Source organism: Chenopodium album, chromosome 19, assembly GCF_948465745.1.
Source record: "Chenopodium album chromosome 19, dcCheAlbu1.1, whole genome shotgun sequence".
Lineage (NCBI taxonomy): Eukaryota > Viridiplantae > Streptophyta > Magnoliopsida > Caryophyllales > Amaranthaceae > Chenopodium > Chenopodium album.
The window spans coordinates 41732057-41744786 of record NC_137852.1 but is presented as its reverse complement, the minus strand read 5'-3'; the positions used below and the strand labels follow the sequence as shown (position 1 = coordinate 41744786).

At 36.2% G+C, this 12730-nt stretch overlaps 3 protein-coding genes across 3 annotated transcripts; all 3 read right to left on the bottom strand.

Moving 5' to 3' along the window:
* Nucleotides 1-1796: 1796 nt before the first annotated feature.
* On the bottom strand, nt 1797-4042 carry LOC145595683 (uncharacterized). Its single transcript, XM_081652100.1, has 2 exons — nt 3922-4042; nt 1797-3495 (listed from the first exon to the last, which is right to left on the bottom strand). Exons 1-2 carry the CDS (start codon nt 3937-3939, stop codon nt 1912-1914), a joined length of 1602 nt encoding a protein of 533 aa, XP_081508226.1. The 5' UTR covers nt 3940-4042; the 3' UTR covers nt 1797-1911.
* Nucleotides 4043-9823: 5781 nt separating this feature from the next.
* Nucleotides 9824-11210, bottom strand: LOC145595831 (UPF0481 protein At3g47200-like). The gene has a single exon (XM_081652261.1). It carries the CDS (start codon nt 11208-11210, stop codon nt 9948-9950), a length of 1263 nt encoding a protein of 420 aa, XP_081508387.1. The 3' UTR covers nt 9824-9947.
* A 1049-nt stretch (nt 11211-12259) lies between these two features.
* LOC145594411 (uncharacterized) lies at nt 12260-12730 on the bottom strand. The gene has a single exon (XM_081650723.1). The coding sequence runs from the start codon at nt 12728-12730 to the stop codon at nt 12260-12262; it is 471 nt and encodes a 156-aa protein (XP_081506849.1).

The following is a 12730-nucleotide window of genomic DNA, read 5'->3' as shown; positions in this document are numbered from 1 at the left end:
ATAGTTTATGCAATATTTTTTGCCATAAAGTTGATATTAATGTGCTATACACTTTGTTAGGACTCAGAAAGCAATTTATATTCCCCTCATATCATGTAAGTAATGCAAAACTGATACTAACAATATTTACCTCAACTAAATCAAGCTAGAGATTCTTCGCATGCTTCAGAGCTTCCTATCTAGAGATATTATGTTGTCCAGCAATCATGCACAACACAAATAAAATCAACCAAAAAAACCTTTTGGACTATACTCCGTAGCTTTTAAATTCTTTTAATTTACTCCTCTCATCCAAAAACATGACAAAGGTTAAGTTTAAAGGTAATTTTTTTTTTTTTTTTATGCTTTCATGACAGGTAAGGGCAGTAGCTGAACAATGGTAAACTCGACACTGTACAAGTTTCTATATAAAAATAAGTCTTTGACCAATATCATTTATCACATATAGCGCAATACTAGTAATAGGTGAGAAGGGTGATCGAAAAGTTTACAAGCATGCTACTTCCTCCATCACATTTTAAACTTTACACTTTGACTGGTTTTCTTCAAATTGGAGTTTAAGCTTCACAATTCATTGGAGTGGATTAAAATTTTGGATATTTTGAGAGTTTCCAGGAGGTGATACTTTAAGAGTTTGCAGGAGGTGATTATTCTGGATATTCAATACTAACACTCAGAGTTCTACCATTGTGACTTGTGAGGTGATAATTTTGAATCCAGAGTTTTAGCCCATGTAAAAACAAGTGGGAAAAAAAGGAAAGATTTTAACCTTGAGTTTGAGAAGGAAGTGGTATACATCCAAAAAGGGAATATAAAAAAGTGATATACATCCAAAACACATGCAAGCTAATGTGAGGGCAATCCCCACTTGCAAGAGGATTTTCACATACAAAACTACTTATATGGACTCTGGAAACTATTAGATCATGCAAGTAAAAGAAGTCAAGTGACATTTGACACTCATGTCTTACAGTCCTTGCAGATTTGGAGGAAGGTTATAAGGTATTATGCCTCCAAAATTGAAACTCATGTCTTGAGGCATTTGCGAAAAATTGTGCAGTAGATCTGGTCACAGAAAACCAACTAAACAATCAATACAAGTGCTTGCTGAACATAATTCCCAGCTAACCATTAACAGCCCCTAACCAATAAGTGAACCAATACACAAAACCATTGAAACCAAATTGAATACTCGCTAAATTAAGCAATTAAACACAATAAAGTAAACCCGTTACAAAGTTAAAAAAAAAAAAAGAAAAAAAAAGAAAAAGAATGCTAAGAAAAATATAGGGGAAACTAATGTGGTTTCCCAAGTCTTCGGGTTTCTAATTTTGGACTGCTATTTCACAATAGAGTTAGGGTAACAATGGGATGTTTTCCGGCCAAATTTCATAATTGGACTTAATTATAAGATTAGACTCCAAAACTCACATAATTTATTGCACCCAATCAATGTTCATAATTGGGACTGTTATACAGTGCAACCTAGAAGAGCTTTGACTTTATTAGTATGCAAATTCCCGTTAAGAAGTCATTCCATATCCTCGAGAGAGACTAAATAAATATCATAATTGTCTTGAGACTACTAAATAAATATCATAATTGTCTTGAGACTATTCATAACCATAAGTGTTTAATTATACTTTTAAAAGGTAGGAATTTAAGTTAACTTATTTTTCCGAAATTAAACTTTTTAAATCAAAATACATAAGAAAAGTTGAGGAGAATAGGCTCAAAGTCTCAAATAAAATTAACAGCCAAAAAATTTAGAGGTTAGTAATGTAATTAAATAAATATTATCAATAATAATATTAAAAAGCACACGCCCCCTACGGATTGCATCTTACATACAGTACATAAATCTGCCTAAGATACGCTAAGCAAGGTACAAAAAAAAAAGCTATTTCTGCATCAATCTGATTTACGTTGCTTATCTCTTTTTGACTCTAACCATTTGACCTTGACATGGAGCAAATGAGAATCATTAGGATGTCCTTCCACAATTCCTTCAGATTCACCATATTCAGTAACAAACCACTTAATGGAACCAGTCACAATTGGATTACCTTCACAATTCTTCAAATTAGCCTTAAGTATTAGATAACCACCTACTGGAACAGCCACCCTTGATCTTGAAAGCTTAATAGGTTCTTGAAGTTTTACTCGGTAACATGCCCCTGCCACTAGTGTGCATGGAAGTGCAGGAGACTCTTTTTTCAAAGGTTTATTATAAAACATTGTTTGGTAGTATCTTTCATGAATATCGGTAACATATGCAAGATCGTCATAGCGGCCAGAAAGTGTCCCACAAACACAAACCTCATCACTAGGATGAGGATGACCTTTGCTCAAAAGTGTTACTTCCACTTCTGCAATGATACCCTGGTAAAATACAGAGTAGTATACAATTGCATAACCGTTTTCCCCTGTAACCAAACTAGAAATTCGTGTGTCAAACATGGCATCCCACCAAACATTGCCCTTACTAATTAGTAAGTCATTGCCTCCATCCAAGAGATCCAGCTCAATATCAACATGATTTTCAACAATTATAAAACCATTAGGGTCTTGTAATGACAGTGTCCCATGTGAATCAATGGACTCGCAATCATTAGAATCTCGCTTATAGATAGAAAATGCACCATAATTATCGCGAACTTTAACATTACCATACACACTACCAGATCGCCCACCATTAAGATACACCCTAACAGAGTATATCTCAACTTGCTTACCACCGATGAAATACTCGTCTTCCATGGGTTCAGGATCGGGTGAAACTGCCTTTAAAATACCCAGACATTGTGCGACATCTTGACATGAAGTTCCGATCAACCGTCTCCCACAATGCCAGTCATTATCTTCATAGGGTAAGTAGACATCACAGTTGGCCTCAGTATAATGTACATCCCCTGTCAACAACTGCTTTGAGAAAAATTCCCAATCATGAATACGTTCCAACAACCATGAAGACAAAGGCACTTCAGACCCAGACTTGAAAGCATTACCCAAGATACAAGAAAGCAGGTCAAGTTTTGTAGCCTCACACAATACAAGGCACAACACAGGTAAAGTTGTTCTCACTTTAGATTTCTCTTCCAAATCAGCATCCTTTGTTTTAGAGTTTTTGCAGAAATCGACAAGAGAATTGACAGCTTCTACAAACGTGGGTAATCCTAGTAAAAAACCCTCTATCCCAAAATCAACTAGTCTTGAATTATCATCATAAATTTGAAATTCATCAACATTAAGTAAATTGCCAGAAGGGTCTTGTAAGTTGATAAGGCGAAGATCAAACCTTCTAATTCTCGCCAAACCTTTGTCCAGACCACCCTGCTGCAAGTATATATCAACAAAAGGTGGATCTGCATCCGATTCGAATGGCAAAATAAAACGTCCATGAGATGAACTATCCTTATCACGTACTTTTGAACGTAGCTCCGCGATAAATTCTAGATAATTGTCGTTTGTAATGTCATACTTTAACTGCAATTTCTGTTCAAATCCATAATTCAATTCATTAAAACAAATACAAACATACTTGCATATTTATAATTGCATCCAATTCAATACTACTTTTAAATTATTTTGCAATACTCTCTAAACTAGAACGCAACAATCATATGGAAAGGGGGAAAATCCTAACCTTAAAGGGTTCCACAACACAATAGCAATCAAATTTGATTGAATTATTAAATAAAGCTCAAAAATCACATGATTTATATGACTCGATTATCAAATTAGGCTCATAATTTTATTTTCTAGCAACATAATAGCTGGTTATGATTTTTCATAATCTTAGTAATTAGAGCCAATAGTTGAGCTTTTCGAACCCTAAATTTAGTACAGTGGCAATTAAATTAAATAAAAGCCTAATTTGTGAAATTGATATGATGAATACAAAAAGAAACAACAACTTACCTCAGAAGCTGCTTCCATGGTGAAGAAATTGAAGTGCGCTAGAACGTTGAATGCGCTTCAATAGAGGAGGAGGTAGGGTTATTTCGTTCTTCTGTTTTTTTTTTTATTTTTTTCCTTATTGATAAATAGAACTGTTCATCGGGTTGAAAGTTTGAAACACAAATATCTGACCCGCCCCAATTATTATTGGGTCATGTCCGTCCAATATACAATCGGGCGGGTTTTTATAAGCTCATTCAATCATGGGTTCTTTGATGGGGCAAGATGACAACTTATGCTTTTTACTCCCTCCGTTACTTTTTACTCGCAACTTTTACCATATTTAGCCGTTACACATTACTTGCAACAAACTATTTTCTTTCCTTTTATAGTAAGTTTTTTTATGTAATTTTACAAAATTACCCTTACTTTTATTTTTAAACACCCTAATTAAACTACTTATTATATCTCATTAACTTAAACTCTTCATTAATTATCATAACCATTTCCACCAAAATCATTCCCCTCCCAATTAAATTCATCATCACTTTCAATTTCCAACCACCACCACTGCCACCACCACCATTATCACCACCACCACACTACCCAGAATTTTTCTCTAGTTCTTCATCGATGTCCCCTCAATACGACCCAACACCTCGCCGGGAGTCACTTTGTTGTCCCTCGCTTGCGACCGGCTCTGTTTTCTCTTCTTTCTTTTCTTCTTCGTCGCCGCCTTCGTCGTTGTTTCGCCATTGTTGCTAAAGCTCAAATTTTAAGGTTTAATGGACAAATTTAAACCATCAAACCTCTAGATCTAGAGTTTTGATGGTTTAATTTAACCATAAACCTTTAATTTTCCAGATTTGTCCTTTTCCTAGGTTCGAATTTCGTGGGTTTGTTGGTTGTTCGACTTTGGTGGTTGGTGGTTCGACTTGGGTGCCGAGTTCGACTTTTCTGGGTTCATTATATTAGTAAGTTGGTGGGTGGTTCGACTATGGTTGGTCGTTCGAATTTAACGGGTGGTTCGAATTTTTGGGTGGTTCGAATTTATGGGTTCTTCAAATTTGGTGGGTGGTTCTAGGTCGAAATCGGGGGTGGTGCTAGGTCGGGGTGGTGCTGGGTCGAAATTGTGGCTCTGGGTTCGCGTGTGGTGGTGGTGGTGGTACGGTGCTAGGTGGTGGTGGTAGGGTGCAAGGTGATGGTAGGTGGTGGAGGTGCTGGCTGCTGCTAGATGGTTGTGCTTTTTTTTTTTTTATTAATTTATTTTTTTTTTTTTTGGGGGGGGTTGGATTAGTACTAAACACATGCCCTTATTTTTTGTTAATTACATTTGCCATCTTTTGCCTAGGAGTCCGTTCCTGCCCTCAAAGTTGCGAGTAAAAAGTAACGGAGGGAGTATAATATTTTGATTAGGAATACTAACCTCCGTTTTTTTTAGTTGACACCGTTTGACTTTTACACTATTCATAAACTATACTTTAACTAGCATTTGTGATTTATAGCTACGACAAAATAGTCAAGTGGGATCTTGTTTAAATCGTCCCAATGTATATTTTATTAATATCCACTTTTTATAATTTTACAAAGTCGAGAATTAGAAATATTAATCATCAAAATAGTGCGTTGGCAAACGTGAAAAGAGAAAGGCGTCAACCAAATAAAAACGGAGGAAGTATGTTAATGCACATTAAAGTCCCGTTCACTTCACCTTAATTTTGTTGAACTGAAATTATTTTTACTGAAATGAAATTATTTTTGTTGAACTTAAATTATTTTTACTGAACTTAAATTATTTTTTCTAATCAACTGTTTACTGATTTTCAATTATATTTCTTCTTTATATTACTGAATTTTACTAAACTGAACTTATTTGTACTAAACAGAAATTATTCTTATTGAACTGAACTTATTTTTACTGAACTGAAATTATTTTTTACTAAATATTATTTTTGTAAAAAGGTGAAGTGAACAGGGCCTAATATTTGTAATTATATATTATTAAGATTACCGAGAGCAAACCCGGACAAGTTTTGTCCACGCACATGTTAAGGTGGATGTGTGGGAACACTTGAAGAGATCGAATAAAAAATGAGGTTATTCGCAAGAAAGTAGGTGTGGCAGACATTGTAGATAAGCTAAGGGAAAATTGGTATTGTACTCTTTTATAAGCTCATTTGTCAATACCTAATATAATGCAGGCCAAGAAGATTTTGAAACACCACAGTATTTTAATGTTTTGGTAATCACATATACATAAATTGGTCATTACAAAATAAAATGTCCAAAATAATTATGGATTGATGGGCTCATCAGGTTATCTATTTTAGAGACCTGGTGTATGAAACCCCACAGGTGAACAAAATCCATATATTATTTAAGTTCCTAGTTCGAAATCATTAAAGTGGACATAAATGATTTCAATAAATGGACTAGCATGTAAGATTGATTGGATAGCGCAGTTTCATGGGCTATAGGGGCATAGTGATGCTCGATCAATCACTTGGATATGCATGAATGATGCATGATCGAACTATTGACCTACTTTAAAGTTCAAGTATAGAGCTTCCGGATATATTAGTGGATTCCTTTGACATGAGTGGAACATTGATTTCATTCAATGTATGTTATGACTGTGGTACACTAAAACGTCTGCCCGTAACTGGAGATTATAAAGTGTGTTTCCCGGTTATTTCAAAAGTGGAGTGGGAGCTTTGGTTGCCACAAGATTGGATTGAGTCTACCTATTAAATTAGGAAATGTGTCATGGCCGCTTGAAGAGGGAGAATTCATAAAATACGTGGCCGCGTTCAAATGCATTACTCAGTAATCATTTGGTTTTGTAATTCTAACTCAGATTTCAAGAAACGATTTGTAGATTAATATGATCTCGACATGTGATGCAATCATATTATCAAATCGACACATATTGACTTAAGGAATTTGAATATTGCACACTTGTCTCAGACAAGTGAGAGATTGAAGGATTTATGTCTTCGTCGTGTGCAATTACTAGATATATCAATGGATCAAATTATGGAGATAATTAAGTTGGTCCTGTTCTGTGTTGGCAAGACATGACCGCGACTTAAGATTTAAGTACCGCCTGCCTTTACCCAGCGGCAAGACGCGACGTTTTGCTATAGGCTTTCTCTACCGCTCAGCCCTTGCATTCGGAATGGGAGCTGCACGTTAGCACTTTACTTTTTTACTTTTCTGGCATATCAGGTCTTTTCTCTTTCAAAAAGCTTAGTTTGGTTCGCAGCTCTAGCCTAATTGGCGAGGATAAGTCGGGAGGCTGACTGCTGAGCCCACTCTGGCCTCGAAGGGCAAGCCCCCGTGGTTGCGAGCTGGAGCTGCCCCGCTTCGCTCGAGGCCACTCCGTTGGGAACTCAGTCGGCCTTCTGCCGGGCTATTTCTTCGTCTTGAGCCGGGGTCGGTCGGTCCTAGAAACAGCGGCAGTGGCGCGAGGAGTTAACGAACGGACGTGCTGCAACCTAGGGATCACCAGGCAGCTCTTTCGCTCTATAGGGGTCGAGAGGGCGATTCACTCAATGGCAGAGGGATGTTGCTCGTCAACGTCCGGCCGTGGTCAACGAGAACTTATAATCGGGGACCGACCCTGTTTGCAACCCTTTAGAGGAAGAAGCGGGTTTTCGATGGTGCCCCTTCGAACTCGTCTTCTTTTCATCAAACCTTCCACCAGCTGGGACCCTAATTCTACTCAGGGAGTCAGTACTCCAACAGTTCAAAGGGAGGTTAGGAGTTCGGACATTTGGGTCGTCGTTTTATCATAGCTAGAGGTACTAACGATCTTTGGGCTAGTAAAATAGCCCAAAGCCCAATTGGACGGATCCTATAAGGTCACACAAAGGGGCTAGATCGAGCATTAGAGGACAAGGCCCATCATGGGCCTTATCTCTCTAGGTGGCCGGCCATGAGGGGAATTAAAGAGGTTATGGGCCTCGTGCCCTAGTCTAATTATAATGGGATTATAAATAGACTAGGTGCCTAGGTTTTGCATGTATGTAATTGACTGATCATTTTGATCAAACCCTAATTAGCAAACACGAAGCCCAACCCTCTCAAACTCATCTATCTCTCTCTCACGGCTCTCTCCTCCTCCTCACGTCGGTGGTGGTTCGTGGTGGTGGTGGTGGTTCGTGCGGTGGTCGATTGTCCATAAAGGTGGTGATCGTGGTTTTCCTCAATCACTCGACCAATCTAGTATTGGTGGACGGCTCGTTCGAATCTCGTAGGCTAAGTAGAGGAGCAACTGTAACACCCCAATAATTCTCCCTTTTTCAAACCACTTACTTTTTATAAAATAGTGGAGAACCATTGACATGTTACCGCCACGTGTTAAAACGTTAAGGCTTTATCAAAGTATCGCAGCGGAAAATCAAACACAAGTCTTTAAAATAACATAGTTTAGGAAATTAATAAGTCAAAGCTTACAAATTGGAACCATGTAAGGCCCTTATTTAAAACCAAACCAATAATCAAAGTCCAAAACATAAACGAAATAGCAAAGCATAAATAAGTTCAACACAAAGAACGAATACTCTCAATCACACCAATCCCTTGACAATGCGTATGTCAAATCCCCGAACTTCACATCATCAAGCTAACCTGTGCAATACTGCTCCCCAACAATACAAGTGTAATAATTGGATCATCACAGGGTCATTAAAGGCGAAGGCCATGACCAAAAGAAAACACACACAAAAGCACGCAATCAGCAAAGCTGAGTACATACAAGCTTCAACGCACAAAACCTAGCATGCTCAACTAATTAAAGTAAATAAACATATAACACAAATTTATTTAATCGAGACTCCACACTTAAACAATTCAACTGACTCAACTTACTTACTAACTAATTCCAGACGATTGACTCTTTATATTTAATTTAATTAATTTAATTTGGAGTAAGCAATAGACCAGGTTGTCCAATCCACCAAATCATTTTGGTCCCAAATGACCATTTGAAATAAAAGTTTAGCGCGATGCAAGAATGGGCGCGACTCCATTCTCACAAAGTTAGTCTAGGATCCCATCTAACTTTCATTATAAAATAAAATGTAAATACCAAAAGAGAAGAGGACATGTTGATCAAACAAGCCTCGAAAAGCCACGGGCTACCACCGTATACCCCAACCCATAATTGTCAATACTCTAGAAGTGCACGCTTTCCAGAGTTTTATTGCTCATCCATGTTTCACTTTACGTGATTACAATTTTAATTAATAGCTGACTCATCAAGAAGACCAAACATAACAATCATACATCAATTTATTTTTAATCTTATTTAGGACAATGGTGATCACATCACAAATTGACCTTTAATTCCAATTAAACTTCCAAATTATTCAAAATTGTTGAACATAGTCAACCCACCTAGCCATTTCGGCTTAATCCACCTTTACTCAACATACTAACAAGTTATGATTGAGTAATAAATAAATAATAATAACCTTGTGGAATTACCACTCCATACGATTAAAATGCATATGCAAGGCATGTACATAATCATTAATAGATCACTAGATGTCTTAATCATTACAAAATAATAATATGGAATTAAGATATATTAAGGCCGGGTTAAAATTAAGTATTACTAAATGTCTAAATGCGACTATTAAACTAAAGTATAATGAGTTTAATTATTTAAAAAATCATATATAATAAAAAAAAACATATGAAAAATTAATGTGTCGCAATTAATAAAAAACGGAGAAGTAATAAAAATAAAAAATAATAAATAAAAATGAAGACATACATTATTATTAGAGCAACAAAGATAGATTCAACAATTTATTGACAAAGACGTACATTCTTAGAGCAACAAAGATAGATAATACAATTTAGCGGAAAAGACTCACATCATTAGAGCAACAAAGATTGAAAGATAGATAATACATCATATGACTATATGAGTGGCTAGATTTGGCTTGGATTTATAAGCTAATTGAATAGCCCAGCCTCACTTTAATTGATAAATACAACATCAATTGCCTTGTTGAAATCAAGATATAACTACAATATTAATTTATATAATTCCTATAAACTTGTAATGCTAAGAGAATAATAACCACCATGATCGACCATGGATAATCGAAGCACTCTTTCTTAGACAATAGATCCTTCCATTTATTCTTCTTCGTTGTGGTAAGATATGCATTCAAATCTTGACAAACTTGAGCGTAATAGAAGCCCGGGTTTCTCATACTTAAGTTCTTGGTAATTCGATTAAAGAGATTAGCCACCTCGTCGTTGCTCCCAAAAAAATGCTTAATTATCCCATGTTGAACAAGAATTTGCACGTCTTCTTGGGTGTGAATCAATGCATCGAGGAAGAATAAGTAGTCGATAACATAAGAATCACAAAAATGGTGACATTGCTCGAAAAATACAATGCTTCTAAGAGTTGATTCGGTAGTATCTTGAATTATCAATGTTGGAATGTGTAAGACTCCCTTTGAAAATGTAATATCAAGTAAAGTCTTACTTTCACTTGCCATAAACTTAACTCCTAATGTCTTTAGTTCCTTGGCAGTTAAAGGAAGTTCATCAGAATCTACACCATTGGTATACTCGGGCAATTGGTAACGAAGTTTTGTAGGTAAGCAACAAGTCCTTAGGAAATCAACAAGGTGCATAATTTTTGGTACTTTCATTAATTTTTCTTTGCCTATTGTACTACGTGCAACTTCTCTTCCCAGGAAACAACTATAGCCTATGAAATTACAAGTAACATCCTTGAAGGAAATATCGGGATAGGCTTCACCAAATGCTACATCGTATAGATGGTTGAGAATGAAAAAGGGCAATTGATTTTCTTCTAAAAATAAATCTTGGTGCACTTGAAGCATCACGTCGTACTTGTTCTCCATAGGATGAGGTCCGAGTGAAAATTGATCGGAAAATTCCATAAATAGAAAGATGATAAATGCAGCATCGACCATTACCATCTCAGCAAATTCATCACTAGAAAGAGTTATTTTTTCAGCATAATAGGAACGCGCTTTCTCCTCACACTCTCTAATTATATCAATGAATTGACCTAAGGATGTAGCATTATTGTTGTAACATTTAAGGTGCCTCAATTTAAGCTCATGGGAAGATTTTAGGGTTCGATTCTTATATAAAGGACCAATCGAAACAACTAAAGGGTTGTAACATTCTCTTTTTACCTTAAGTAAATATTCAGGCACCTTATAAATGCAATGCTTATTAGAGGAAGATCGAGCCAAAGATCCGAGTTTTTGTCGTAGTGAGGTTTCCACATCCTTAATTCTACCGGCCATTCTGTAATAATTAAAATGATAAATTATGTACACTAAGCATTATTGTTCTTTAATAAACTAGCTAATTATGGGTAGAGTAGAATTAATCTCATAATTAATTGTGTTCTATACTTCTTTACACACTGAAGATAAATGGACAAGATGCTTAATATACGACGCCTCATTTACTTTCTCTCTACCTACAATAAGCGCTGCCTCTCTCCCAAGAATATAAGTTTCACCTATAAAATTGCAAGTTAGATCCTTGAAGGAAATATGGGTGCGAGTATCAGCTCCACCATAAGCTTCATATAATTTATTAAGAACGAAAAAGGGAAGTTGATGTTGGATATGAGAAAGCAAAACTAGAATAGGAACGTTGAATTAGCTAATGCTATTCTCATTCAAATAAACTAACAACAAATCATGCCTTATATAGGCTACAAAATAACTGTCAAAATACATAAAAAGCAAATAATTAGCATGCAAGCCTAATTATTACGTGGGTTGTTGTTGTTGATACTTGATAGTGCCCATAATTCTAGCCCCTACTATCACTACTAACTTACTAGTTTGACTAAATAAAAACAATATTAAAACTAAATATCTAATTAACTAACTTTGAAGCACTAATTTTAACATACCCCTTTGCTTCAAAGTTTGATAAAGATAAATTAATGAAGCATCTCTTCATCCATGATGCACTTCTCATCACCTACACAAATGTTGTTGATGCACATTATCACCAATCATCAATGTTTACTTGTTGATGCACATCTCACCAACATACTCTTCAAATTTTCAAATTTTGGAGTACTTCCATCCATGGTGCACTTCTCACCCACAACTCTAAAATAGGTTCTCTTCCACAGCCACTTGTACCATGTTCTCTTGCTCGATTGTCATTTTTGGACTTACAATTTCTTGCCATGTGCCCAAATTTTTGACAATTAAAACACTTAGCTAGCTTAGGTTTCCCCTTATGCCACAATCTTTATCCTCATGACCAATTTTGTAGCAAATGTTGCATTGGAGGAACTTGCCTTTCCCCTTTTGATAAGGAGACCTTGCTAGAAATGCTTTTTCATTCTTGTTTTCACCATCTTCAATTCATTTCTCATGGACCTCCTTTGATCAACCGCATGTAGTGAATTGATCAATTCTGCAAATGTCAATTTGGAAAGATCTTTAGTATCTTCAAGTGAAGAAATTTTACCTTCATACTTTTCCGGAAGAGTTACAAGAAGTTTGTCGACCACTCTTTGGCTTGTAAATTCTCCACCAAGTAGCTTGATTTGGTTGACCACACACATCAACCGATTCCCATACTCCTTGACACCTTCTCCACCTTTCATTGCCATCATTTCAAACTCTCTTTTAAGGTTCAAAATTTGCATGAATTTGGTTTGATGGTTTCCTTCATACTCCTCCTTAATTTTTTCCCATGCTTCTTTAGGAGTATCACAACCCATAGTAGTTGTGAAGATTTCATCCGACACTGCCGAATGTAGACACGAAAGTGTCTTTGCAATTTTTGCCAT

What these genes read in the sequence shown, in the direction of transcription:
- LOC145595831 (XM_081652261.1), bottom strand. Translation starts at nt 11,210, where the DNA reads ATGGCCGGTAGAATTAAGGATGTGGAAACCTCACTACGACAAAAACTC.
- LOC145594411 (XM_081650723.1), bottom strand. Translation starts at nt 12,730, where the DNA reads ATGGCAAAAATTGCAAAGACACTTTCGTGTCTACATTCGGCAGTGTCG.